Source organism: Cynocephalus volans, chromosome 2 (genome assembly GCF_027409185.1).
Source record: "Cynocephalus volans isolate mCynVol1 chromosome 2, mCynVol1.pri, whole genome shotgun sequence".
In the NCBI taxonomy this organism is placed as follows: domain Eukaryota; kingdom Metazoa; phylum Chordata; class Mammalia; order Dermoptera; family Cynocephalidae; genus Cynocephalus; species Cynocephalus volans.
This window is the reverse complement of record NC_084461.1, coordinates 95,235,817-95,261,865: the sequence shown is the minus strand read 5'-3', so window position 1 is coordinate 95,261,865 and position 26,049 is coordinate 95,235,817. Positions and strand designations below refer to the sequence as shown.

At 33.7% G+C, this 26,049-nt stretch overlaps 1 protein-coding gene across 3 annotated transcripts in view; it reads right to left on the bottom strand.

Annotated features, from left to right (window-relative positions):
• Nucleotides 1-26,049, bottom strand: part of FER (FER tyrosine kinase) — a 468,630-nt gene that overhangs the window by 215,324 nt on the left and 227,257 nt on the right. For all 3 annotated transcript variants that reach the window (XM_063085334.1, XM_063085333.1, XM_063085335.1), the window contains exon 12: nucleotides 24,685-24,807. In XM_063085334.1, the coding sequence (XP_062941404.1) occupies nucleotides 24,685-24,807 (123 nt within the window). The remainder of the gene's footprint in view (nucleotides 1-24,684; nucleotides 24,808-26,049) is intronic.

Genomic DNA, 26,049 nt, shown 5'->3' with positions numbered 1-26,049 from the left:
CACAATCAAGTGGGATTCATCCCAGGGATGCAAGGTTGGTTCAACATACGCAAATCAATAAATGTGATACACCATATTAATAAAGTCAAACACAAGGACCATATGATCATCTCTATAGATGCTGAAAAAGCATTCGATAAAGTTCAGCACTTATTCATGACAAAGACGCTCTATAAGTTAGGTATAGAGGGAAAGTATCTCAACATAATTAAAGCCATATATGACAAACCCACTGCCAATATCATCCTGAATGGGGAAAAGCTGAAAGCTTTTCCTTTAAGAACAGGAACTAGACAAGGATGCCCACTCTCACCACTCCTATTCAACATAGTGTTGGAAGTACTAGCCAGAGCAATCAGAGAAGAGAAGGAAATAAAGGGCATCCAGATTGGAAAAGATGAAGTCAAACTGTGCCTGTTTGCAGATGACATGATCCTATATATCAAACAGCCTAAAACCTCTACAAAAAAACTGTTGGAATTGATAAATGATTTCAGCACAGTAGCAGGATACAAAATCAACACACAAAAATCAGTAGCATTTCTTTTCTCCAATAGTGAACATGCAGAATGAGAAATCCAGAAAGCCTGCCCATTTACAATAGCCACCAAAAAAATGAAATACTTAGGAATTGAGTTAACCAAGGAGGAGAAAAATCTCTATAATGAGAACTACAAACCACTGCTGAGAGAAATTAGAGAGGATACAAGAAGATGGAAAGATATCCCATGCTCTTGGATTGGAAGAATCAACATACTGAAAATGTCCATACTACCCAAAGTGATATACAAATTCAATGCAATCCCCATCAAAATTCCAAAGACATTTTTCTCAGAAATGGAAAAAACTATCCAGATATTTATATGGAACAATAAAAGACCACGCATAGCCAAAGCAATGCTGAGCAAAAAAAATAAAGCTGGAGGCATAACACTACCTGACTTTAAGCTATACTACAAAGCTATAATAACCAAAACAGTATGGTACTGGCATAAAAACAGACACACTGACCAATGGAATAGAATAGAGAATCCAGAAATCAACCCACATACTTACTTCCACCTGATCTTTGACAAAGGCACCAAGCCTATTCACTGGCAAAGGGACTGCCTCTTCAGGAAATGGTGCTGGGATAACTGGATATCCATATGCAGGAGAATGAAACTAGATCCATACCTCTCACCGTATACTAAAATCAACTTCAAATGGATTAAGGATTTAAATATACACCCTGAAACAATAAATCTTCTTAAAGAAAACATAGGAGAAACACTTCAGGAAATAGGACTGGACACAGACTTCATGAATACGACCCCAAAAGCATGGGCAACCAAAGGAAAAATAAACAAATGGGATTATATCAAACTAAAAAGCTTCTGCACAGCAAAAGAAACAATTAACAGAGTTAAAAGACAACCAACAGAGTGGGAGAAAATATCTGCAAAATATACATCTGACAAAGGATTAATATCCAGAATATATAAGGAACTCAAACCACTTTACAAGAAGAAAACAAGCAACCCGATTAAAAAATGGGCAAAAGAGCTAAGTAGGCATTTCTCTAAGGAAGATATACAAATGGCCCACAGACATATGAAAAAATGCTCAACATCACTCAGCATCCGGGAAATGCAAATCAAAACCACACTGAGATACCATCTCACCCCAGTTAGGATGGCTAAAATCCAAAAGACTCTGAACGATAAATGCTGGCGAGGCTGCGGAGAAAAAGGAACTCTCATACATTGTTAGTGGGACTGCAAAATGGTGCAGCCTCTATGGAAAATGGTATGGAGGTTCCTCAAACAATTACAGATAGATCTACCATACAACCCAGCTATCCCACTGTTGGGAATATACCCAGAGGAATGGAAATCATCAAGTCGAAGTTATACCTGTTCCCCAATTTTCATCGCAGCACTCTTTATAATAGCTAAGACTTTGAACCAGCCCAAATGTCCATCATCAGATGAGTGGATACGGAAAATGTGGTACATCTACACAATGGAATACTACTCAGCTATAAAAACGAATGAGAATACTGCTATTTGCAACAACATGGATGGACCTTGAGAGAATTATATTAAGTGAAACAAGTCAGGCACAGAAAGAGAAATACCACATGTTCTCACGTATTGGTGGGAGCTAAAAATTAATAAATAATTCCACACACACACACACACACACACACACACACACACACACACACACACCCTGGGGGGGGAAGAAGATAAAACAACCACAATTACTCGAAGTTGATACGACAAACAAACAGAAAGGACATTGTTGGGGGGGAGGGGGGAGGGAGAAGGGAGGGAGGTTTTGGTGATGGGGAGCAATAATCAGCCACAATGTATATAGACAAAATAAAATTTAAAAAAAAAATAGAAATAAGAAGCAAAAAAAAAAAAAAAAGATTAGAATCATTCAATTCATCAATTCACTCATTCAACAAATATTTATTGAATACTGACTAAAAAGTAGGGAACACAATGGCACAAAATATGTAGCATCCTTGCCGTCGGGGGGCTTACTGTGTAGTGGTATTAGCACATTAGTAGTAGTATAAAACAATTAACTACAGAAACAAGTAACAAATGTTCTATGCATGTGTTATCTCATTTAAAATAAGAGAACCAATGAAGTAAGATTGTTATCATTTCATCAATGAGGTAAAGTAAATGTATAATTACAAAAAATAGAAAATGGTGAGAAGAAAAGTTAAAGTACATATTGGGTATCTAACAATTCACAGCTCAGCTTTCTTGAGTGATCTAAAGTATGACAGACCACATACAGGCTTAAAAATTATAATTCTTCAATAAACTTAACCATTTTCTATTTTAGAATCACCTCAGAATGATTAGAGTGAATATACAGCTCATGAGGAGAATACCAAAAAAATAGTGTTCATGCAGAATATTACTTTAGATATCTTTCTTTTGAATTTGATGAGATTGCAAAAATCAATTTTGGAACATCAACTTCTCCAAAAAGCCATAAAATAAGCATTTCTGCTTCACTGATTTCTTGATCAATAGGATGCTTTGAGATGATTAAAGTTTAAAGAGGTCATTACTTATACCTCAAATAATTATCAGTCTATTCCCAGATAAATGCTATTTTATTTCTCTTATTTCCAAGGGTAGAATGCATGCACTTTTACTTTGGAGTAAAATTCCTACTATTCTCTCCCAACCTAAATTACAGAGATAAGGTAATGAATAGAACTTATAGATTCAGGATAGTTTTTTTCCTTCCACTACATTAGCTATTCTCAAACTTTAAGAAGCATCAGAGTCACCTAGAGAATTTGTTAAAACACATATGGCTGAGCCCTATTTCCAGAATTGCTGATTCTGTAGGTCTGGAGTAGGGCTAGAAAATTTACATTTCTAACAAGGTCCCACGTAAAGTTGATGCTACTGATTCAGGGTCTGCACTTTTAAAACCACTGGTCTAGAAGGTGAACCATAGGGAGATCTCTAATTAAAAATGGGTAAGTACTTATATTTCCTAAATTAATTTAATTTCATTCATCCTTAAATAGCATCATTGATGGCTATAAGGAGAAACAGGCATATAGAACTCAATATACTTACTACAAAGATGAATTGCAGGCACTGTCCTCTTCTGTACCACTAGGAGAGGCGGTAGAGCATGATGTTTAAGATCAAATACTCTGAAGTCAAATTTCTTGGATTGGAATGCAAGTCCTGCCACTTAATAGCTATGCTGTCTTGGGTAAATTACTTTGACTTCTCTGTGCCTCAGTTTTCTCATCAATAAAACTGATAAAATAGTAATACCCACTTCATAGGATTTTTATGAGAAGTAAAAGAGTTAAGCACTTGGAACATTGTCTGACATATATACATGTTTATTAAATAAAGGCTGGTTTCCTGAAAAAAGACTTACGGAAGCTTTTTCTCAAATATCAAATTATGCATCGCTGTTCTCAGGGGCTTCCTTATTTTTTTTACTTTTGTTGTTTGTTCACTCAGAACTGAATTTCTGGCCTATATCCACTTTAGAGAAACCTCTGGTAAACATTTCCATATAAAAGTTATACCTTCCTTAAATATGTAATTATGTTTTTTTCTCTGCATTCCAGTTTCATCATCCTCTCATTTTTCGTCTGTTGTATTAAACATATCTTTGCAAGTGTTTCCAAATTCTTTATTTGGAATGAAGATATGTATAAATCAATTATCAAATAAACATTACACCTCTGACTTTCTTCTACGTTTAATTTTAATTACTGAATGTAAAGCTACATGACTACAATGGTTGTACAGTAAGGCAAATCATAACTAAAACCAAAATGTTTTGTTATACTAAGTTTCCATTTGTATTGTCAGGGCTAGGGCTCAGACCTTTCAAACCCATTGTACAGGCTGGGTCACCAGACCCCTCACATGCAGGTCCATGCCAGGTAATTGGGAAAGACCCCGGGAGCAGTTTAGAGGTCCAGCAGCTTACAGGTCTGGTGGCGGTGGCAGCCTCATGCAGGGTCCCAGGGGACCTGGCAGCAATAGCTTGCAGCAACAGCCTCCAGAAGCAGTAGCAGCCTCCCCATGGCCTCCCCTGGGGGCATCCTGGGGGTAGAGAGGTCGCATGGATCAGAGCCACTCATCCTTTACACTTAAGTCCATAACCCAGGACACCTAGGTGCACATGTGCAATTACATTAGACAATAACCAAGGAACACCTGGGAGCACATGCATATTTACATCAAATGCTCGGCAAGATTCTGAACGTTTGAGAGGCCCTGACCATTTTCCTATATTTTTCCCTACACTGAACAACAAAGTAAACTAAAACACATTACTAAGCCTCAATTATGAACTAAAACATGATTTCCACTTTTCTTTAATGCCTTTGACACAATAATGAATTATACTGTGCTATTCCATGCATTAACCTCAAGTGATGACTCAAATCCCTTCTAGAAAACCTTCTTTAAAACCCTCCAACAGTCATTCTTTTGCCCTTTTAACAATTATGTGTATTCAGTTTTTACTGAAATTTGAGCAAATAGCAAGAGATCTTTATTAATCAGCATGTCATTGCTGTCCAACAAAAGGACGGAAATGACATGCAACTTAATAAAGATCTCTGAGGCCAGAGATCACCTGTTTCTTTTGCTGCTTCACATCACTCAGTAATTAATACTAGACCCGTAGGAGATGTTTAATGATCAGTTGCGGACTATGGGAATTAGGTAACAATAATAAACATGTTCAGTCTTCTTCAGGGTGTTTGGAAATTCACTTTTTATATCGGTCTATACCTATAAACATTGTTTCTTCAATTTTTCTTCAGTGACTTCTAAATGTTTCCCATGATCTTGACAAATGGCCTGAATAACCAACCAATTTTAAAATAATTTCAAATATGTTAGTATTTGACAAGGCACTTGAAGACAAAGTTTCACAGTTCTATGTCCTTCTGGTACAACAGGATTAAAGATATGGAATTAAGTGGTATTTTGGTTTGGAAGATTTCCATTAGAGGAATCAGAACAATTACAAGAGTTTATCAAAATAGGAGAGAATGCTTTTCATGGTCACATAGCTGACACTGCAAAATTGGCTCACGGTATGAATTATTTTTCACCAGTAATGGAGTAAACTACTATTACATAATATCCAGTATGAATAGGATTAGAATTATTTTTTGCCTTACTTAATGATATAATTAGCAAATGGATATTTCAATATGGATTACTTTTATTTTTTTTTAAACAGTTTTTAAAATTTTATTTTAACATTTACTTGTACATATTTGTGGGGTACAGTGTGTTGCTTTAATACATACACATCACACAAAGATTCACTTAGGGGAGATACCATCGTTTTGTACCCGTTAGTGCACCACTTCTCCTCCCCACTGTCTCCCCTCCCCTCCTGGCCTCTGGTAACTATTACTCTACTCTCTACATCTATGAGAACCACTTTTATTTTTAGATGCGACTTCTGAGTGAGATCATGTAGTATTTGTCTTTCTGTGCCTGACTTACTTCACTTGTTATGGTTTCCGGTTCCATCCATGTTGCTGCAAATAATAGGATATCACTTCTTTTTATAGCTGAATAGTACTCCACTATGTACATATACCACAATTTTTTTATTCTTTCATCCACTGATGGGTATTTAGGTTGATTCCATCTCTCGGTTATTGTGAACAGCATTGTGATGAACATGGGAGAGCAGGTAGGTGTCTTCTTGATACATAGATTTCATTTTCTTTGGGTATATATTCAGTGGTGGGTTAGCTAGAACATAAGGTAGATCTATTTTTAGTTCTCTGAGGAATGTCCTCACCGTTTTCACAATGGCTATACCAACTTACATTCCCACCAACAATGCAGGAAGTTCCCTTTTCTCTGCATCCTTGTCAGAACTTATTTTCTGTCTTGTTGACAACAGCCATTCTAACTGTGGTGAAATGACATATCATTGTGGTTTTAATTTGCATTTCCCTGATGATTAGTGATTTTGAGCATTTTTTTAATGTGCTTTTTAGCCATTAGTATGTCTTCTTTTGAAAAATGTCTGTTTGGCTTCTTTGTCCATTTTTAATTGGGTTATTTTATTTACTGTTGAGTTGTTTAAGTTCCTTACATACTCTGGATATTTTATCTAATGTGCATTTTGCAAACACTTTCTCCCATTCTGTAGGTTGTCTCTTCACTTTGACGATAGTGTCCCTTACTGTGCAGAAGCTTTTCAGTTTGATGTAGTCTCATTTGTGTATTTTTGCTTCAGTTGCCTGTGCCTTTGTACTCTTGCTCAAAAAAATGCTGCCTACTTCCATTTAATGTAGCATTTCCCCTATGTTTCCTTCTACTAATTTCATAGTTTCAGGTCTTAAATTTAGCTCTTCAATCCATTTTGAGTTGCTTTTTGTGTACGGTGGGAGACAAGGGTCTAGTTTCAATCTTCTGCATGTGGATATCCAGTTTTCCCAGCACCATTTATTGAAGAGGATGTCCTTTACCTGCTGTATATTCCTGGTACCTTTGTCAAAAATCAGTTGGCTGTAAGTACACTGGTTTATTTCTGGGCTCTCTATTCTGTTCAATTGGTGTATATGTCTATTTTTATGCCAGTACCTTACTGTTTTAGTTACTATAGCTTTGTAGTATACTTTGAAGTTGGGAAATGTGATTCCTCCAACTTTATTCTTTTCATTCAAGATTGCTTTAGCTATACATGGTCTTTTGTGGTTCCATATAAATTTTAAGATTGTCCTATTTCTGTTAAGAATGTCATTGGTATTTTGATAGGGATTTTGTTGAATGTGTAGATTGTTTTGAATAATATGGACATTTTGATGATGTTAATTCTTCTGACTCAACAACATGGGATATCTTTCTATTTATTTGTGTTCTCTTCAATTTTTTTCACCTATGTAGGTTTTTCACCTCCTTGGTTAAATATACTCTTAGGTATTTCATTTTTTTGGTAGCTATTGTGAATGGTATTACCTTCTTGATTTTTTCTTCAGCTATTTCATTACTGGTATATAGGAAGGCCATATTTACTTTTCTGTGTTGATTTTGTATCCTTTCACTACACTGAATTCATTTATTACTTCTAGTAATTTTTGGTGGAATCTTTAGGATTTTCTATGTAAATGATCATGTCATTTGCAAATATGGATAGTTTGACTCCCTAGTTTCCAATTCAGATGCTCTTTATTTCTTTCTCTTGCCTTTCCGCACTGGCTAGAACTTCCAGTACTATGTTGAATGACGGTGGGGAAAATGGGCATCCTTATCTTGTTCCAGATCTTAGAGAAAAAGCCTCCAATTTTTGTTCATTGAGTATGATATCAGCTGTGGTTTGCCATATATGGCTTTTATTGTGTTGTGGTACATTCCTTCTATACCTAACTTGTTAAGTGTTTTTATCATGAAGCGGTGTTGGATTTTATCAAATGCTTTTTCTCCATCTATTGAAATGATCATATGGTTTTTTTCCTTCATTCTGTTAATGTGATATGTCACGTTTATTGACCTGCATCCCTGAGATCAATCTCACTTGATCACGTTGAATGATCTTTTTAATATATTCTTGGATTCTGTTCTAGCATTTTATTGAGGATCCTCACATCTGTGTTCCTTAGGGATATTGGTCTGTAGTTTTTTTTGTTGCTGTTGTGTCATTTTCTGCTTTCAGTATGAGGTTAATGTTGGTCTCATAGAATGAATCTCGAAGTATTCGTTCCTCTTAAATTTTTCAGGAGAGTTTGAGAAGAACTGGTATTAGTTCTTCTTTAAATGTTTCATTTTTAATATTTTTAATTATGTTTAATTATATATTTCTCTTTTTTCAGAGTAATGCTGTGTAACATTTCTTGAGCTCCTGGATTTGACCAATATTTACATGTGAAATACATCTGTTGTTTAATCTATAACTTACAAACACTGACTTCTCTAAATTCTTCATTTTGCAGTTACTGGTCCACCTAACTTTCTCATTGAAATAACTACCATATCTTTCTCCACTATTTTCTAAAAGTTTATGAAATGAAAAAACTCACCATCAAAATATACATAATTTCCTTTCTATTTTCAGAATGAATTGAGTATATAACTCATTAGTTCAATCTATAATCCACACAATGATACAGTTTCTCCCCTGTCTTGTCCTAAATTGCAAGCATATCTGTTTAATACATCTGGGTCAAACATATTTCTGTAACAGGAACCTAAAGGATATTAAGGAATTTTGTGTAATTATGAAAAAAGATGACCTATTATCCAGATATCTTCATTTTTTAAGCTTCCTCAGCTAAATGAGTAATATATTTTCCCAAGTCTATGGACATTACACTCTCCAACCCAGCTTGGTCATAATTTCATTGCATACTATATCATAATAAGTGACATTTTTAAAGTATTTGAGAGTTTACAAAATGCTTTCACTACTTTGCGTTTCTAACAACTCTGCGAAGTAGGTACAGAAAAAGAAATGGCATTACAAAGAGATTAATTATATTGTCTAAAGTCTCAAAGGAAAAACAGTTAACCTAGTGAAGATATATTTGGTGGAGAAGGAGTTAAGGTGCATCAGCCTCTAGACAGCCTTTCCTGCCTATCCACTCAGGGAAATAATTGGGCAAGAACATTGCTTCAATTGTCTATAACCCCAAACTAGGATTTCTAAGGATTAATAAAGGAAATGCAACTTGCCATCAATGAAAGTAGTGATTTAGGCTTCTCCAAATATCTAAGACAATACTTTGAATCACAAGCTCTACGGTAGTCAGAAATAATACAGACAAGCCCTGCAGGGATAACACACACCAGAAATCACTGAATCATTGAACAACTGTTTCCTTAACATTGGTAGTTGCATAACACTTCCAAATTATTAACCCAGATAATTTCCCCAATCCAGATCTTTTCTAGTTTCATTGGCTCTTTTTGAAGGTAGCTACTAGAATTCTAGTCTAAGGGATGTAGGTGTTATTCTAGAGCCATTGATTAAGGATAAGACTATCAGCACTGTTTTATTACAATATTCCTATTAATGCCTAGATTTTTTGAACTTCTTGTACACAGTTACATCTATGAGTACACACTGTCTTGTGTTCTTTAAAATTTCTTTCAAAATTAAAAAAAATAAAAAATAAAAAAAATAAAATTTCTTTCAGCCCATATTTGTGGAGCACCATTTGTGTGCTACCATTAAACCAGGCTCAAAGAAGATAAGGATAAATTAAAATAGTTCTTGACTTCACAGATCCACACCTAGAAGTATATAAAAAGTAAAATAAGTCTAATACTGCAAAATAAGTGATATCATCATGCTTGTTCAGAATTGTATGTTCAAAAAATAAGACCTAATTCAAACTAGTGGGGTAACAAAGACTTTAAACAAGAAATGATGCTCAAAACACATTCCAAGAAAAGAGATCAGCATTACAAAGATCGAAAGGTATGAAAAGGCAAACAACATTCTGAGAAGTGAAAGGTATTTTGGTAAATTGCAACTTCACACATGCAAAGGATTGACAGAAAAAACAATTGAAAAAGCTGAAAGGACACAGATCACAAAGAGTCCTTGTATGTTAGAATGTTTCAAACTGACCAGTAGATTCATTAGAGTACTTTAAGTATTTAAATGACAGGCTCAGTTATTACTTTAGATGTTCCAAACATCTAAACATGGCAGTAGGGCAAAGGATTGGCAAGCATGAGAAACAGCAGACTCTTTACAAGTTGACCCATATCAATGAAGGCCTCCACTAAGACAGCAGCAGCAAGGACAAAAAGCAGTTAACAAACTTGAAAGCCATTATGAAGTATAAGTTACAGGAATTCATGACTCATTAAATATAAAGAATGAGGGAAAATGAGGAGTATGAATGTTCCAAATATCTTTTATAGTTTACATGCCAAAATAATGTTCACAAAGACCAAGCAGGGCCAGTGGGGGAATGGAGGAGTGAATTGGCATATGAGTTTACATTTGTACATATGCTGAGCTTGAGGTTCTATATTCTTATATATACATACTAACAGGTGGGCTGAAGGAAAGGTAAAAAGCAAAGGCAAGGAACAAGGGGCTAAGTTGAGCAGATGAACTAGAATCACATCATAGGAAATTAATTGACTAAGAAGCCTGCACTGATTCATAAAAGCAAAAGTGGTATCACAGGTATTTAATATCACCAGATATGAAAAAATGTTATTTTAACAGGATAAATCTAATGACAAAAGAGGGGAAAAGATCCTAAAAGAGAAGTAAGTGAGTTATCAGCAATACAGGTTTAAAGTGATGAAAGCCTGTATGAATAAGGCAGGCAACATGAGTAAAGAGGAAGGAAGCAGTGAGAGAGACCAGTGAAGTCTCTTCTTCCTCCATCCCTGGGCTACCTGTCCAAGGCCCTCTCCTCACACTACATATGTTCTCATGTACTCCAAGCCTTCGGGTATTTTCTTTACATGTTGGTGACTGCCAAGTCTATACCTAGCTCTGAGATTGCTCCTAAATTCTAGATATGCATATCCATCTGCCTACAGGACTGATCTATTTGGAAGTGTCACAAACACTTCAGAGTCAACATGCCCTAAATTTTCTTCTTTACCTGGTTTTTACCAGATCTCAGTCTAGGACACCATCACCGAGCTGCTCAAATTACAACCCTGAAAATAATCTTTAAAACCTGTCTCACCCACCACATTCTTTGCCAAGTCTCACTGACTCTGACAAATAACTAAGCTAGTGATTCGCAATTCAACACCTCCACAAATACCCAAATCTACCTTTTTACATCTTATTGTCACTTCTATCTCTCACTTGTCAACAACTCACTATAATAAAACCATAATTATTTTTATAAAATACAAATCTAATCATGACTCTTCTTCCCAGCATAAAACCATTCAAAGCTTCCTATCATTCCTAAGACAAGATCAAACCCTTTAGCATGAAATAGTTATTACCAGGCACCTTTTAACTTCTCCAACCTCACTTCCTGTATTAGTTTCCTATTGCTGCTGTAACAAATTACCACAAATTTTTTAGGGTCTTAAAGCAACACAAATTTATCTTACAGTTCTGGAAGTCAGAAGTTCAAAATGAGTCTCCTGTAGCTAAATCAAGGTATCAGCAGAGCTGTGTTCTTTTTGGAGGCTCTAGCAGATAATCCATTCCCTGCCTTTTCCAACTTTGAGAGGCTATCTTCATTCCTTGGATTTTGGCCACTGACTTCAGCCTTTACTTCTGTAATCACATCACCTTGTCTGACTTTGACTCTCCTGCCTCCCTCTTTCGCTTATAAAGATACTTGTGATTACCATGGATCCACTTGGATAATCCAGGATAATCTTCCCATCTTGAAATCCTCAACATAATCACATCTGCAAAGTCCCTTCTGCTATGTAATAGAACATATGCACAGGTTCTGGGGTGTGGAAATGCAGGCCATATCAATTCCATCTTCAGGTCCCTTCAGCTTTACTTGCCCTTTCATATAACCCTCCCCACCTTAATAGGCTTTTTACTGGGAAGTTATCCATTAATCTGAAGCTAGGCAAGCTTAAGCATAGTTAAGACAATGACTGAAAAGCCAGGCTAACTTAAGGTAAAGATCAAAGCTTTCTTGTTGATGTAGGTGGTACCCTTAAGCTAAACACTCACTGAACACAAGACTTTAGACACACCATAGTAGACATATTCCCTTTTGTCCTAAGTTCCTTTATAAACTCCAACTTCCCTCCAAATAGTATGGAGATTAGCTACACCAACATCTGGATCACTACCTGCCCAATCCTTCCTGTGTATAAGTTACCCATTAATAAACTCTTTGTTAAACTGTATGAAGTTGCCTGCTTTGTTTTTTGGTCTCGAAGTTCCTTCTCAGTTCAGAAGCTATTTTACCTTGCCTCTGTCTTCAGATATGGGGATTAGGATGTAGACATATTCTTAGGGCTATTATTCTGCCTACCACAGCTGCTCTCTCCCATCCCCTCACAACTAATATATTTTCCACAGGTGTACAAACTGTAATCGTTATAGTTCCTCAAAGGTGCCACAAAATTTTTCACACCAAGATCAGATGCATCTCCATTGCCCAAAACACTGTACTCTGCCAGGCCCTTCACCAGGACACCCCCAGTCATTCTTCATAACTCAGCCCAAAAATACCTCCTCTTGGAAGCCTTCCCTAAACTCTTAAGGAAACATGCCCTTCTTATGTCCTCTAAAATATGATAAAATTCCTCAATAACGGGGCTTATCACCACAATCATAATTCTTATTTACTAGTCTGTCTTCCCAAGCAGAATCTAATTTCTTTTGGGACAAAAAGATTGTTGCAGCCATTGCTGTATCTTTAGTACCTAATGTAGTTTCTATCATATAATAGGCAACTACATACGTATTTGTTGAATGCTAACTGAAGAGACAGTCATAGACATGCTTAAAACCTATTGGTATGGAGGAGTCTTTTAGAAGTCATTTCTAGGGAAGACTCAGAAAACTATTGACTATTTCAAAGTCCAATATAATGGACATTAAAAAATTAATCTTATCATCTCCAACTGAAGTGATTCTAGGGTCAAAAAAAGTTAAAGATTTATTATAAAAAGAGAACACAGCATTACTAGAAAGTATTGGGGGAAATCACACCTTTCTGAGGCCACCAATAGGAAACATCCCTAATGGTACGACCACAAAACAATGAGGGCTATTGTTAAAACATATGGGTCCTTTATTACTAAGAGAGACACACAAGAAATTATAACTCATCTTTGCTGATCTTGATTCAACTGCCCATTAATTTAAATAGCCGCCATCGAGGTTCAAGGATATCCATGAGATTATAATTTCTATGGGTATTCTTGTTATAAGATCTCATTTTTTAGTCTAGTTTTAACATACTCAAGTTGTTAACATAAATAAAGCTTCAATTTTCTAAGGCTCATAATACATATGAATGAGGTTTTCCATTTAAAACAATCACTTGCAGATATCTTTTTAATGTCCTTGGTCTTTCTAGTTTAAATTGTATTATTCCTATGTCATTAAAATGCTTAGCATGTATATTTAGTCTATGTAAAATAGGATGTGAGACAAGTCTTTCATGGCACAATTAAATTGTTCCACTCTAGGACCAGGCAGAAGAAGGTGAACACTAATTTAGATAGTACAGTAAAGAAAGATAATTGGTTCTTTTAAAAGTGAAAACAAGCACAATGTTTCTTGTATATCGTTTTCACTTTTGAGATGGGTTAAATATGGGATAGTAATTTGCAGATACGGAATATTAAATATTATATAAGATTGCTCTACCACTTTAATATCAGAGAGAAATCTTGTGTCAAATCATTTTTACAAAAACAACTAAACATAGTTTGCAGTAGTATAAAATACAGATAAGCTGAATATGAGTGCGCCAGAAACATTTTCTATCTGTACCTATAAACATTATAAAGCTTGTTAAGAACATCATAACTACAGGGAAAATAACTGCTAATATAAAGCAACAAAAGATGAAAATGGTAATATAGAAAATAAATTATTGTACAAATGAAACTGAAACTGAATATATCTTGTTTCCAAAAGGATCTCATTCATAAATCTAAACCATACTCCTCGTTGGAAACTGTAAAAGCAACCATTTCCGTATTATTCTAAAACAAAATATTAAAGTTTTTTGTTTATATTTTTTCAAATATTTCATCAAATATTTATTAAATGTCTAGATTTTCTCAAAAATAACATCAAATATTTAATGAATGTCTATTATGTGTTAAACTCTAAGAGACCCATAAAAGTGAGTAAAAATATCCTTATTGCTTTCGAATAGTTTATTATCTAATGGGGATGTCAGCCACACAAAACTAACAATAGAAGACTGAACAGAATAAGTGCTACAACTACTGCAAAGTTCAATGTGAGCCAAAAAGGAGACACTTTTATGAAATATTTTAAGAATATGTATGTCAAATAAAGTTGGTTGATAATGAGGATGGAAACTACACATCAGTGTCAGAGGTTTGGCACCTCAGAAGTTTTTGTGGGCTTCAGGTTGAGGGGCAGGGGGAGCAGAGTAGTGCTATGGAAGAGGGGTTATGTGACTGAAAGACCAATCCAGGCGGGAGGAGGAAAGATACCCTCTTCTCTGTCATATTTCTACTTCTCGCCAACTCACCCCACTCACTCCTTAACATCTCTCCTCTGCCCCTCCTATTCTATTGACCACTCCTCTCCTGCCTGAAGTATGGAATCAACCAACTTTAAGAATATTGTGCATTAGAATTCCTTTGTTCTTTTCTTGCTATAGAGTTTTCATGCTTTCTGAATCTCATTACCTTAGTACATTGTACTCTGGGGTTTTTAGAATACCAAATATGTTCTTGACATCCAAATTCAAGATTTGAAAATAAGACATTAAGAGACATGATGACTTTCCATAAAATTAAGCAATTTAGAAGTGATAATTTACAAAATAAAATAAATTACTGGAAACACATTATAGATTTTTTTTTTTCACAAGGGCAAAGTAGGAATGAAAAAATAATACTTCAACAATAATCCATTCCATCTTAAGGTTTCTGTCACACAACATGTGGGTCCTCTAGCAACTTAGCTAAATATTACACTGTTCAGGTACACAATTAAGATATTTTTACATTTATCTTATTTACATTTGTAAGTGTCATAAGTATAATCCTTTGGTATTTTAGTACTTGTTTCAACTTCTTAATGTATTTATAGCTAATTATAGCTAATTTTATTAATATTTTGATTATAAATCTGTAGTCTTAGAATTTTATGATTATTTTTATTCAGCAAAATTGAAAATAGCCAAAAAATGGTGAGGTAGAATGTTCATTATTAAACCATATTTTAACATTACGCCCTTGGCTATTATAAAAGGACACTAAAACCAACAACCTATGAAATCTGTTCCCAAACTTTTGCAGTAATATTGTTGAGGACATTGTTATCTAAAATCCCAAGAGAGAAATTTCCTTTATTGGTAGTAAAACTTTGCTTTAAACAAATTATAATCTTTCCTCCTTTATAATGATGAAATCAGTTACCTCTTTCTAGAACAGCTTTCAAGAAGCTTACAGCTAAATTTCAAGCTCAACACAAATTAAATATAAGCCTATAAGAGCTTGCATTTCATATTTCATTTACTACTTTTAAATTTCCACCATTACTTATTTTTCCACGGTATTGATAATTAGTTTCTACTTCTGTTTTAACATGACTATAATATAATTTGTTTATAGCTACACAAGTCCTATGTGAAAAATGATAAAATGAAAATTATTATTTTTCTGTTTTTTAAATTTGCCAATAAATTCCTTAACTTCTTCCAGCACTTAAAAGGCTGGATAGTCTCCAATCTAGTGAGGTTTGTGGTATCACCACTATAGTCAGTGTGTGCTTAGTTCACTTTCACCTCTTGCTTATAAACCTTCAGCAGAATGGCATTTTGCATCCTAATCCTAAATCCTAATCCTGGTATTCAAGGCTCTCAAAAATATGACTTAAACTTTTCAGATTATTCACCTTCCTAAATAATTTGCTTATGTCAGACTGATTTTCCCTTCCTTAAAACAGGTTTGGAATTTCCCATGTTTTAGACTATCCCTTTATCAAACGATTTCTCTATTGCTTCTGACTATCCTCAAGACCTATTTCAAGTCCCTCTTCCTCTATGGTCCATTCCTAGACTATTTGTTCCTCTTCTGAATTCCCATAACAAATATTGCTACTTTAAAGATCAGTTTTTATTGATTTTTTAAAAACACATAAATATTTTTCAAATTAAGGTTCACATAATCAACTTATTGGATGTAGACATTTTAAAAATATAATAGAATACATCGCATATAGGAAGCATAAAATGTTGTTTTGTAAAAGTTTCAGTTATGCACACACATACACATCAATACTCCCAATTTTGTGTGTCCTGGATCTCAGTAGAAAAGGCAAATTTCTTCCTATGCATTGTGGGAAAAACTTTTAGGAACATTGCTTTATAGTGTTCTTCTAAACATTATTGTACAATATAATTTTCATATTATAAAAATAATAACATGTTCAATAAAAAAATTTAAAAACTACACTTAAGCCCCCCCAAAACCACCCATAACTCCTCCAACCCAAGATAATCATAATTAATATTCTGGAGTAAAGCCTTTCAACTTTTTCTATACACGCACACACACACACACACACACATACTAAAATCTATTTTATAAAAACAAGAAAATACCACAATATTATTTTATAAATTGCTTTTCCTACTTTAACAATATATAACATGAATACTTAGTCCTTACCAATAGTTTTTCAGTAAAGCATCTCTTTGAAAAATTATAATTGCTTGAAGGCAGGTACTATGTTTTCGATAGTTTTTTAATTTAACTTTTGAATAGGTAACATATTCACAGTGTTAAAAAAATAAAAAATGTAAAGTGTAACAAGTAAAAAGTTTTCTTTACACCTCTGCTACCAGTTTCAAACCCCTCTCCAAACATATAACCATGTTATTAGTTTCTCGTGTATATTTTTGTTTCTTTATCACATAAAAACAAATTCAGACATATAATCTTATACTCCCCACCCTTTTTGCATAAAAGGTAATAGTTTTGCAGTTTAGTTCCATTTATTAATAATATATGAGTATCTTAGAGCTCTCTCCAATCAGAACATAAAAAGCTCCCTCATTCACAGTCCTCCACTGGATAGGGTACCATAATTTATTTAACTAGCCCCTACTGATGAAATTTCAATTATCCCTTTCTCCTGATATTACTAGCAATGCTACAGTGACTAACCTTGGACTGGCACCATTTCACACATATGAAAATATAACTAAAGAATAAATTATGGAAGTGTCATTGTGGAGTGAAAGGTACATATGTTTTACAATTTTGACAGATTCTTCCAAATTTCCTTCTACAGAGTTTTTTCCCAATTATACTCTCAACAGCAAATTATCAAAGGGTGTTTTTCTTCACATCTTTGTCAAGAAAATGAGTTATTAAATTTTGAATTTATGCTAATCTGATAGGCAAAAAAAATCTCATTATAATTTTGATTTTCCTTTATTCTAGAGTGAAGTAACCAACTTTAATACCTTTAAAGGTCAATTGCATTTCTAGTTTTTGAACTATCCACTCATATCCACCGCCAATTTTTCTATTTTGTTGTTTGTATTTTACCAATTTCTAGTAGCTCATTGTAAATGAAAGAAATTCGACCTTTTATTGTATGAGTTTCTCTTGGCTGTATTTTTAATTTTTTTTAAAAAGCAGGCATTTTGTACATATATATATATATATATCTTTTCTTTTTTCTAATTCATTCCTTTATGTTTTTTCTTTCTTAATGCTTTTTTTCTGATTTCTTTTGATATAACTGTGGATTTGATTTTTCTTAATTTTTGAGTTGAATACCTCACATATTTCATTCTTTTTATTTTTTTTGATGTAAGAATATAAGGCTCTGAATATTCCCCCAAGTGCAGCTTTGGCTGTGTCATTTAAAATATTATGAAAATTTTTATTCCCCCCACCCATTTCTTACATCCATTGTTGCAAGCAAGGAATATAGCCTTAGAACTGCAGGGTGAATTCCTCACTTTCAGTAGGTAGTTTTGTTGGAGCTTGGTGAGATCTACTACAGCTTGGTTCTTTGATCACGTATTCTCTTAACTCTTTGCTATACAACTTCTGCATAATCTAATGTGCTTTTGGCTACCTTAAGATGTACTTTGACATCCGTGGATTATATATGGTTTCTAGCATAATGAAAAATGCAGTTTTTGGATTATTTATCTTTGTTGCTGTTCTATGGTTTTCAACAGGAAACAGAGGGGAAAAAAGCTGTTATTCAACAATGTTCATACACATATCTTCTTACGTGTTTGTTATACATTCCCACGTGTTTCCCAAAGTCCATGCATATATAGAAGGTCTATTAAATACTTTAAAATGATGAAATGACACACATCAGGCAATGTTTGTACTATAAATATAAAATTCTGCCTTTCAACTTGAATTAAAAATTAGGCCTTATTTAGGCCTCGTCTGCCTATTCTTGTCAAATATTTATAGGGTAAATAACAAATGTGTGGAACTCATTGTTGAAAAATCTAGCTCATCAGACTAAAAATATCATGGTATTTGAGGTAGGCTTCTGAATATAATACCCTTGAATGATCACTTATGAAACATTAGTGGTCTCCAAGGTCTACTAATTTTTTGAGACTAACATTGCTTTTCCTTAAAATGTCTACTAGTAATAGATGAGGTTTAAAAAACTAAAAATTAGTCTAGGTGTTACATGTGGTCTGGCACGGTTGTTTTATATTATTAAAGGGATCAAGCCTAAAATATAAATTTAATTTGACTTCCCAGACTATCCTAAATGGAGGCTAAATACTCAAATATCATTCTCTATATCCCTTAGCACAATATGCTCTAGTCTCTGCTAGACTTTAATGAGGAATAGGACCTTAACTGTCAAGTTCTCTGCTACATCTCAGTGCTGGAATATTAGAGTATGGAAAAAAATAATGTTGAACCATTAACATCACTGAGATAACATAGCTTATAATTTATGCTAGCTGGAGTTGTAATAAAAAGATGATGAATAAAACAGAATCAGTTTCAGTTAAGAACTCTGAAACCTACAAGAAATGTAATTTAGGGTAAATAACGATCTCTAAATTTCCTCACCTAATATTGTGGATAATGTTAACACTCAATTCACAGTTGTTGAAAGATTTAATAAAATAATAGAGGTAGAGTGTTTTCAACAGCACTTGATAAATTTTTTTTTTCCTTCACAATTAAAAATCTTCCAATTTTGCCTTCTGTTCTGATTTATCTGTCCTGTGAAATAAGTTTTTAAACAAGAAAGTATGTGTATTATACTTTCCAAAATACATCCACAGAGATTTTCTCATATGATCTTTACAAGTGGGGTTATTGTAAGCCGCATATGATGTGAGGAGGCTGGCTTGCCTACGATGGTGTGGGCCAATGGTGAAAACTGGGATTTAAAATTGGATTGTCTTTGTTCAAATCTGAGGCCCACATGGAGATGTATATTCCTAATGAATTTCCTTAGAAGAACACTTTGTAATTTTTTTGTGCTTTTCCACTCTCAATAGGAGTAATGAATTGATCTAAAAATGCCAATTAAATTGAAATCTTAATAGTAGGTATTCTGGTTCAGTACTTTTTTTCCCCAGACTGTGGGTTTCCACAGCTGGAAATCTAATTTGACATGATATTTAATTATCTCATTATCAAGAGCTAAAAAAAAAAAACCACTCATCTCTTTTCAAATTTTAAACACAGAGCACTTTTTAAAAAAATCCCATGCAAATGACAGCATAAGAGAATTAATTGTAAAAGCATGACTAGCTAGATGCCTCCAAGAATAATATTACTGGAGAAAAAAGTTATTAGAAATTAAAAACATAAGATTTACTCTAACTTATTTGGATGGCCATATTACTATTAAAATATCCCCTTGAAATTCACTACTACTATTAAACATAAATCTTTTGTTTTTAAGAGACCCAATATGAAAAATTATAAAATATTATGCTGAGTTTCTACTCAAAGTGAATTTCTTAAATTATACAATGAACAACTGACCTTCCGAGACAATATATATTAGTTATTAAATTAATCCAATCTGTGCTCGTCCCCCATTACTCTCTCCTCCGCTTCTGCCACACTAGCCTCTGCTATTCCTCAGTCACAGCAAGGAACACCCTTTCCCCAGATCCACATAGAGAATATCCACCCTGCAAACAACTCTATGGCTCTACCAGTTGTTTATAGCTGGCATCTGTTCTGATACATTGCTACCCAAGCCGTACTGTTAAATACTTTTACTACTACCCCTGCATATAACCACACAGATAATACCTTAGTTTGATTCACATCTCTGCCCAAAATTTATTAGGAGGCTGGCCTTCTTTGATCATGAAGCTTAAAAATAGTAGCTTTCCACTATACACAAGCATACACACACCACACAAGCCCTGCCCTCATCCCATGCAGGTCTAGTTCTTCATCATCTCCTTAACCTGCTTCATTTCCATAGCATTTACTGCACTCTGACATTATACAGAACATTGCTCAGCACAGAGAGAGTACTAAGTAAACATTTGCTAAGTGAATAAACACTGAATCACATGTTTTCCATTCTTCCCTTTATTAAAATTGTTAATTTTTTAAAAAATTACCCAATAAATGTTATGAATTAAGAAACATGGTGTGGACTTAAGGAAAAGGAAGTCTCTTTGATTCCTTAAAATGTTAAATAGAAATATTTCAACATATCAAAAACTGTATCATAAGCTTCTAAAATAGGAAAATCATTATAAACAGTAATATTGAAAGAGGCAAGGTATATTATGTAAGTACAAGGTAAAATAGTCTTTAAGTCATCTGAAAATAAAAAGACAAATAGTTTCTGATATGTTAAAGTCTTTTTTTCAACTTAACATTTTATAGAATCAAAGAGACTTCCTTTTCCTTAAACTCACCATCATATTCCTTAAAATAAACAGTTTATTCTAGCCTCTAAATTCCAGACTCTACAATCTAGACAAATAGATAGTGGTTAGGAACATGGGATCAAATCCCAGCTTTGCCTCTTATCAGTTGTACTATCTTAGGCAAGTCATTTACCATTTTAAGCTTCAGCTCCTCATTCATAATATTGTATGAGTTAATAACAATACTTACTTCACAGGAATACACTAGAGTTAAATGAGATAATGCATATAAAAAGCTCAGTAAATACCTTGCTCCTAGCAATTGCTCAATGAATTCAATCCTTCAACAAACATTTATTGAATACCTAATCTGGGCCACCACTCTTGTAGGTCCTGGAGATACAGCTGCACTAATTGTTAAATACAGTTCTGGCCCTATGAAACTTAAATTTCATTTGGGGGAGACAAATAGTTAAAATACATCATATATTATAGTGTCAGGTAAACATAACCATGACAAAGAGAAATTAAAAAGGGGAATCAGGGAGCATAAATGGGTGATGTGTTATTTTACACATGGTAGTTACAGAAGGCCTCTCTGATGAAGTGACATTTGAGCAGAAACTGAACTAAGTAAAGAACAGGCCATGTGCATGCCCAGTGTGTTTGCTAATATAAGGATGACAATGATGGGTGATTAATAACCTCTGTTTACAATGACAACTTCCGTCTTCCATGTCTTTACACAGGCTTTGGGAGGCAATGTAGGAAAAATTAGACAGTTGAGAGTGAGGGATGTGTATCTCAGGCACCCCTAGCTTTAATACTATGAGAAAGTTAAATAATTTCTCTAACTCTAATGGTCTAGTTTCCTATATCTCTAAGTGAATATACATAAGGATATGAAGATAAAAAAGAGATGACTTTGGTCTCTGTGCCCTCCAGTTAGGCATTATGATGAGAAGCATATTTTCAAGGGTAAGACCAAAAATAAATGAGAACAGAAATAAATGAGAAACAGAAATCATATTGAGACCAAAATAGCATCCTATGTAGGCTAAAAAATGGAAGTCTAACAATACAGAAATTAGATATTTTATAGCACATTTTATGGTCAAAGATATTAACTTCTTACACAAATTAAATCAAGAAATAGATTCAGTGATAAGAGTACAAATAATTCAAAGGAAGATATATGACAGATAATAACACCATAACAAAATCTATATCAATTTGTTCTCTACTCATAATTGAAAATTATCTAACTGACAACCTCTGCTTTGTGATTTTCTTTTAAAAGAGTAACATGGTTCTTTAAATCAAGTATATAACAATATTTATAACAGACTAAGATAATGAGTTGCATATTTCAAATGCCAGTACTTTAGGTCAGGTTAATAATAGGCTAGATAAACTTTAAATTTCTACCTCATAAAAAAACCATATATAGCCCTTTAATCTTCTACAGCTTCTGGTATACATTTATTTTCAAAGCTAGTGCTATCAAATGATGAAAAAGTCAATTCCCCAGTATTAGGGATTGGAAAGAAAGATAATTCACCATGTAATACTCCAGAGAATCTAATCCATTATCTAGGTTCATTTCATGGAATATTTTTATATAGTGAGGGTACAGCTTTATTTTATATTATATAATTCTACTCAAGCCCATATCTGCATTGTTATTTCTCTCTTTTATAGCTTTGGTCTGTATATTTAGACCTGGCTTAGCCTTTAGACGTGCAAATATTTGGTTGGCTTATGAAATGGAGCATCAATATCTCTGAAAACCTGTTTATATATTTTGCTAACCTAATATGGGTAGAAGTTATCTTCCTATACTGAATTTTATTCAGTCTAGAATACACTGGAACTGAACTTCATACTTCCACATGTACAAGTAAGTATACAAAGTGTACTTAAACTGCTGGAGGGAAGGCAGTGGTGAAGAAGGAGATGTTAAAGATGACCCCTAAATTTACAGCTTGAGAAGCTGAGTATTTAGTGGTACCACATGTTTAAAAAAAGGAAGAACAAATTCTGTAGTTAAAGGTGATGAACTCACAGTTTAAGATGAAAAACAGAAAAATCTGAGTATGGGGAAAGATAAACCTGAATAGAAATATAAATTTGCAAGTTATTGATGTATAAATAGTAAATGAAGCCTTAAGAACCAATCACTTTGACTTAAGAGAAAAGATCTTAGAATTCTTTTTTTTTTTTTTTTTTTCTTGAAAAGATGACCGGTAAGGGGATCTTAACCCTTGACTTAGTGTTGTCAGCACCACCCTCACCCAGTGAGCTAACCGGCCATCCCTATATGGGATCCGAACCCGTGGCCTTGGTATTATCAGCATCACACTCTCCCGAGTTAGCCATGGGCCAGCCCAGAATTCTGCAAGACAATAGCATTTACTCATAAATGAAAGAGGAAACAATGGCAGACTTTTTTTTTCGCTAGAGAAAAAACTATGACAAGCTGTTTCAGATTAAAGAAGAACTTTTTCTGGTTTCCTATAATTAATGTGGCAAAAATTAATTTAAAAAATTAACAAAGAATGAGGCAATTTCATAATCCTAGAAAATTGGTCAAAAAGCTCAATTCCTTAGGCACAGAATTAGAATGTTTAGCAACTGACTGTCAAAATGTTTTGCAAGAGGAATATTAAAGTTCAGCCCCTCAATGAAGATTTAGTAATATAATGAAAGTATAAATACAGACATTATTCTCTAGACTAACAAATACTTTTAAAAAAAATTTCCAATTAGCCAATGCACTAGCATTCTTGGGACTAGCACTTACCTCATATTAAAAATCATACCTATATATATAAAAATCTAATCAACCTACCAAGTTCATAGCTTTTCTATTTATATGCTGTTCTTTATAATAGCCCCTAAAGGAAAGGACTCTTGCTGATCCCCACCCAATTCCTGAAACATCAAGAGTGCTCAGAAGCTAAGTCAGCTCCACTGTTCCACTTTGGTTTAGGACCTACTGGTTTTACTTTAAAAACACAAACCTTCCTCGTACCCATTTCTTACCTCACAAATCTCTTAAAGCATTCTCATACCCATTCCTCATACCCATTCCTTACCTCACAAATCTCTTAAAGCATGTTCTGTGATAGATCTTAGAGATAAAAGTGGCCTACAACAATCTCTCCCCCAGACACCTGGCTCTACATAGGGAAGTTATGATCTACTGCCTTTGAGAAGAGTAGTGTAGTTTTTAAAAATACCAATATCTTATAATACATTGTAAACCTATCACCCCAAATTAAAATCTAATTTATTCTTAATTGCTGGCCTTTCCTTGACTTCTACAACTTAGAATCTTTTATAACCTGAACCTTTCAAAGTATGAACCTTATAAAGTGAAGAAAAGCCTCAAGTTTTTCAAGAAAAACTGAAAAGAACAAAAACAAATCATTTGTATCCTAGTAAATGCTGAATAAAAAGGCAACCCACCTTAATAAAATCAAGGAAATTCCATGCTTCAAAACTGTAGTGATACTAGTGTTAACCACAAAACCTTTTTGTTTCTGAACTAAAAATTTTAATTACTTTTTAATAACTTTAATTTTAATAAACTGAGAACTTTTAGTGTGGAAAATGTTAACTCACCAAGCATTCTTTTAAAACAAACAAACAAAAAAGTGTATGTATGCACCTACCTTAGGAATAGGATTCAGCAGAACTACACCCGATTTCTTAGTGATGACCTGTTTCGTTGTGTAGTGATGATCTATAAGTTGAGGGATGTTTGAAAACCCAGTGCCCTCAAATCGATATAGATTCTGGAGAGAGACCAATAAAGTAGAATAAATGTAAAGACACTGCTTCAGAAAGGCTATACTCATGGATAAATTAAGTTCCATTTAAGAAAAACTATCATTGCACAACAATGTGAATATACTTACACTTAAAAATGGTTTTGATGGTAAAAAATAAAAATAAAAATGAATAAATGAAAGTTGACCACGTTTTAAAAATCTCCCTTTTGACAGATAAATTAATTTTCACAATGATTAAAAGCAATTCAAATTGTTAAGAAAGAAAAAAGAAAAACTAACAAACAGACATGAAATACATTTTGCTAAAATGATAACCAAAGGAAACAAAACACGGGATACACTTGAGTTAAGAAACAAGAATTATGTTTACATGTTTACAGATACATTCCATTTGATAAAACTTTCATTACCAAAAATAATGGCAAAAGTTTGAGGGAGTATATCCAGTATAGTAATAAACATTTTAATATTAAAAAAAAAAAACATTTTAACACCTCTGATCATTTATTTCTGACTTATTGATACAGTATTACTCATTTTCAATACTGGGGTTTCCATGTATTATTCACTACCAAAAACACTCATTCACACACCTTTGATAAAGAAATAAAATGCACCAGTGACAAAACTGCAGATATCAACATGCTCAAATCTTAGCACTTTTTATTTCATAGAACCAGGTAAGTAGTATTTCCTCAAAACTCAGCCAAGACCCCATTTCTCTGTCTTCGTGTTTCAAATATCAGTTCATATGGATGAATTGACAGCAATACATTTAGCAAATAAAAAATATCCTATTGGCCATACTTTTCAATGCAAGAAGCATTGTGATGTATGTAGTGTGATTAAAGCTTCCATCTAATTATGCTCAAAGAGCTCACCTGTACATACACAGGTGATATGTACAGATTATGGATATGGGTGTGCTCCATTTTTTAAAAGCTGTTAAGAACTTTGAAAACTGTCTAAATTTGGATATTATTTGCATTAAGGGAAGATTATTTTCCCAATTAAAAGTTTAAAAATCTAAAGCGATTTTTCCATAGTATAAAATAAAATAAGACTCAATTAACTAGAATTTAATTTATAAACAATTTTTAAATAAATATTTCTGTTTCATCAGGTGAGGAACAAACATGCATTAGCTTATTTTAACACTTAACTATAGGCTATAATTAAAGCAGTTTGTATTAGAGTTAATTCAGGGCAGTTGTTAATAAATCGCCTGAAGAACTTTTGATAGTA